The sequence below is a fragment of the Raphanus sativus genome, unplaced genomic scaffold (assembly GCF_000801105.2).
Source record: "Raphanus sativus cultivar WK10039 unplaced genomic scaffold, ASM80110v3 Scaffold0224, whole genome shotgun sequence".
In the NCBI taxonomy this organism is placed as follows: domain Eukaryota; kingdom Viridiplantae; phylum Streptophyta; class Magnoliopsida; order Brassicales; family Brassicaceae; genus Raphanus; species Raphanus sativus.
This window is the reverse complement of record NW_026615544.1, coordinates 24,122-28,056: the sequence shown is the minus strand read 5'-3', so window position 1 is coordinate 28,056 and position 3,935 is coordinate 24,122. Positions and strand designations below refer to the sequence as shown.

At 33.8% G+C, this 3,935-nt stretch overlaps 1 protein-coding gene across 1 annotated transcript; it reads left to right on the top strand.

The window, feature by feature from the left end:
• Nucleotides 1-2,180: 2,180 nt before the first annotated feature.
• On the top strand, nucleotides 2,181-3,188 carry LOC108825441 (agamous-like MADS-box protein AGL36). The gene has a single exon (XM_018598729.1). It carries the CDS (start codon nucleotides 2,181-2,183, stop codon nucleotides 3,186-3,188), a length of 1,008 nt encoding a protein of 335 aa, XP_018454231.1.
• Nucleotides 3,189-3,935: the final 747 nt, after the last annotated feature.

The window sequence follows — 3,935 nt, the reverse complement described above, 5'->3', positions numbered from 1 at the left end:
AAATCTGTAGTAAAATCTATTCTAAGTTTTAAGTTTTATAACTCTATTCTTTGTCGATTAACAAATAATTTTTTTTGTTTTATATTTTTCTAACTTAAATAGTCTAAACTATTTTTTATAATTTGTATATCAAATGAAAATGAAAATATAAAAAAGTAAAGTTAAGTATTTTTAAAATGTTTTTTAAACATAAAATATATACATATCCAAACTACTATTTTATGTTTTAGAAAATTTTTAGATAATATTAACTTTAGTTTCTATATTTTTATTTTCATAATTAATATATTATTATATAACTAAATTGATTTATTTATTAATCTATGATCGATTCGATAACTCAGTGACCCAGTAAATAGTCCGGTTCAGTGTTTGGGTCGGTTTTCGAAACGTTGGAGAAGATAGAAGCATGGAGAGACTCGTGCTGTGGATGCATGGACAGACTCGTGTTGTGGAAGAGTCTTTAATAAATGAGGAAACGTTGTCGTATTACCTTTTATCAAAAACATAATTAAAAATAATATAATCAGAAAATATCTGATTCAGCTCTCGTCTCTAAGCTCTCGTTCTCTTTTTTTTTTCTTTTTAACTCAAAAGGGTTAAACTCGGATCAATGATGACACAAACCTAATTTTCAGGTGGAGATACAGCCCACGGATAAACCCTCTTTTGGACATTCAAATGAGCCAAAACAATGGATTCATATCCGTATGGCCAATGGGAATCGAACCCGGGACCGTATTGAAACCGAAGCTCTCTCAAATACCACTAGGCTAACCCGCTGGTTAAAGTTCCAATGGGAATCGAACCCGGGACCGTATTGAAACCGAAGCTCTCTCAATACCACTAGGCTAACCCGCTGGTTAAAGTTCTCTTCTTCTTTCCAACCCTAATCTCAGTGCATTGATTAAGCCAAGCTTATCTCTATCCGATGGATCCATAATTTTACTATTCTTATATCTATTGGAATTCTTAAATTATTGTATCCGACGGATATTTAGATCCAGATTTTAGATCTTTAAAATAAATAAAAAAGTATATTAATATATATGAAAATAAACTAAAAGCAAAAATGTATATAATGTTTTTGATTATTTCTATGTATAATATTACAAAATTATATAGATATTATTATTTTATAATAATTATTAAAAATTATGGATCTAGATATTCGGATTAAAAATTAAGATATTCAGATCTGTTTGGAACAGATCCTACATTTTACTACCAAGATTCGGATTCAGCCCTTCGAGATATATGGATTTTTTGAGAGGATCCGGACTGGATTTCAGATCAAATCCGGATCTCGGATAATAAGCATATTTTGTACTATTGTTAAAATTTTATGAATTTACCGTTCGATGAATTTACCATTGGATATGATCTGTAATTATCATGCTACCTACGCAGCACTAGCTGGCAACATTTTATTCTAAATTTGCATTGACATTTACTGTTTTCTTGGTTCTTTAATTACTTCAACAAAAGGAAACAAATCAGATACAAAATAATATCTAAAATTACATGATTGTTATCTATTATATCCAATGATTATCTGACAATTGTAAAATCCATTTAAATACTATTTTATCATGATATTAAACAAACTCGAATTTTGCATCTTCAATTCTCCATTTATATTGACAATTTCTAACTCTTTTCTACAAAAAACACACAAATATTACATAACTTCAAAATTATGAACAAGTGTTAAAATTTAGTTTTATAAAAATAAGATTAATATACTAATACAAACTAATTATAGAAAATTTAAAAACATAACGATAGGTGGTAATAAGAAATTTCACATAGTGTAATGAGAGTCTGATATTACGTATACAAATCTTATCACTTTCTTTGAGTAATTAGTGCTATGTTGCGGTAATATATAATTGATAGTTACAAAAAGAGTATGTATATATATATAATATCAAGTATTTTTCAAGAAAAAACAAAAGAAATTGCACTACTGCCAGCTCATTAATAATGTATATACAGACTTGATATTATATATATACTTACTCTTTTTGTAACTATCAAATTATATATTACCGCAATTTAGCATTAATTACCCAAAGAAACTGATAAGACTTGCATACAGTACCTAGTACCAGCCTCTCATTACGCTATATAAACAAGAGAAGTGCCAACATATCTCTATCATTCACTTACATACAACAATGCCAAGGGGAAAGTTAAAACTAGAACCCATAACTGATGACTTTGCAAGGAAGCAAAGTTTCAGGAAGAGGAAGAAAGGTATTATCAAGAAAGTCAACGAGCTGGCTACTCTCTGTGGTGTCAAAGCTTGTGCGGTTATCAACAGCTGCGACAATACGGAGCCGGAGTTTTCCCCGTCAAAGGAAGGCGCTAAAGAAGTGTGCTTGAAGTTTTTGGATGTTCTGCCGGAGCAACGGTACAAGAAGATGTATGACCAAGAGAGGTATCTGTGGGAGAGGATCCAGAAAGAAAGAGAGAAACTGATGAGGATAGATGAAGAGAATCGAGAGATTGAGGTTCAAGAGGTTATGTTCGATCTTCTCAAGGGGAAAGCGATGTCGCCACATCACTATTCTGATCCAGGTTTTATTGAAGCACTGAATCTTATAATTGATGATAATGTCAATAAGCTAACTCACAGGACCGAGTTCCTCGAGCCGATTGGTGCTCTTAATGTCGCTGTCACAGATGCATCTGGTCCTGTTGTTGGTGATGTGGACCCTTTTGCTGTCGGAACCGAGGGTTTGGTAAGTAACCCTACTGAATTTTATGATCATATGCGTCAATATGATGGTATGGATATGAGTGTGAATGAGCAAGCTCATGGTGGTTCTAATGATCATGTTCATCATCAGAATATGAATCTTCAAGAACCATTTCAATACCAATCTCTTGGTAACTTTTATGATCAGACCCAGCCTAGGTTCAACGGTTCGAGCCAGGACATGTATACATGTTTGAGTCTTGATCAGGGACAGAGTTCAAATCAGTATCCAAATCAACACCAATCGTTGTTGATGGGACAACCTCAGCAGATGAGTGATGTTCAAGCCAGCGTTGCTTCAATGGACGACAACAGCTACTGCTACCACCAATTACCAATCACAAGTCAGATGCCTGTCACAACCACCACCACCGCCGCACCTGCCGCCGATCTTTCTGATCATAGCATCGATAATAAGTGTTAGCCAACATGGTTTGGATTTGAACTAAATGTTTGCGTTTGCATTTCTGAAATTTCATATTGTAATTTTTAAAGGTTTTTGCCTTTAAATCAGTTATATTATTATCATTATCAGGCAGTATTGTATCGTGTACGATATTGTCTTTGAAAGTTTATTATTTCGAAAAAGACTTTTGTTTTTGCTATCAAATCACATAAAGATCATTGTTCCCTAAGGTCGCGAATGAATAATGCTAATGCAACGAGCATTTAGAGCATTATTATCCCTGACTTTTAACTAGACTCTTAGGATAAAAATGTAATTTAAAAAAATATAAAAGAAGAAGAAAGCCCAAGACTCGCCTCTTACGTAAGGCCTGAAAAAGGTGACTCTTACTGGCCACGTGTCAAGAAATGAGAGGACAAAGGAGAGATGTGTCTTGTATCGTCGTCTGGTTCTCTTCTTTCTCTTTTTTTTGCGACGAAAACGGTGATTCTTTCTTGGTGGCTGCTCGACGAAACGTCGACTGATCCTTCCGTCAACCACGTCTACGAACTCTCTTACGTCACTGCTTTTCCTCTCCGCGTTCCTCAACAGGTTTCGTCTCGCTCTAATCCGATCATTTTTTTAGACGGCTCATGTATTGATGATTCTCAAGCTCCTATCGTATTTGTTTCTAGTGATGATTCACTATAGTGTATCAGATTGATCTTTTACATAAAATCACGATCGGATTCTGTTTGTTGCAGGTTATAGCAGTGAACGGAATAT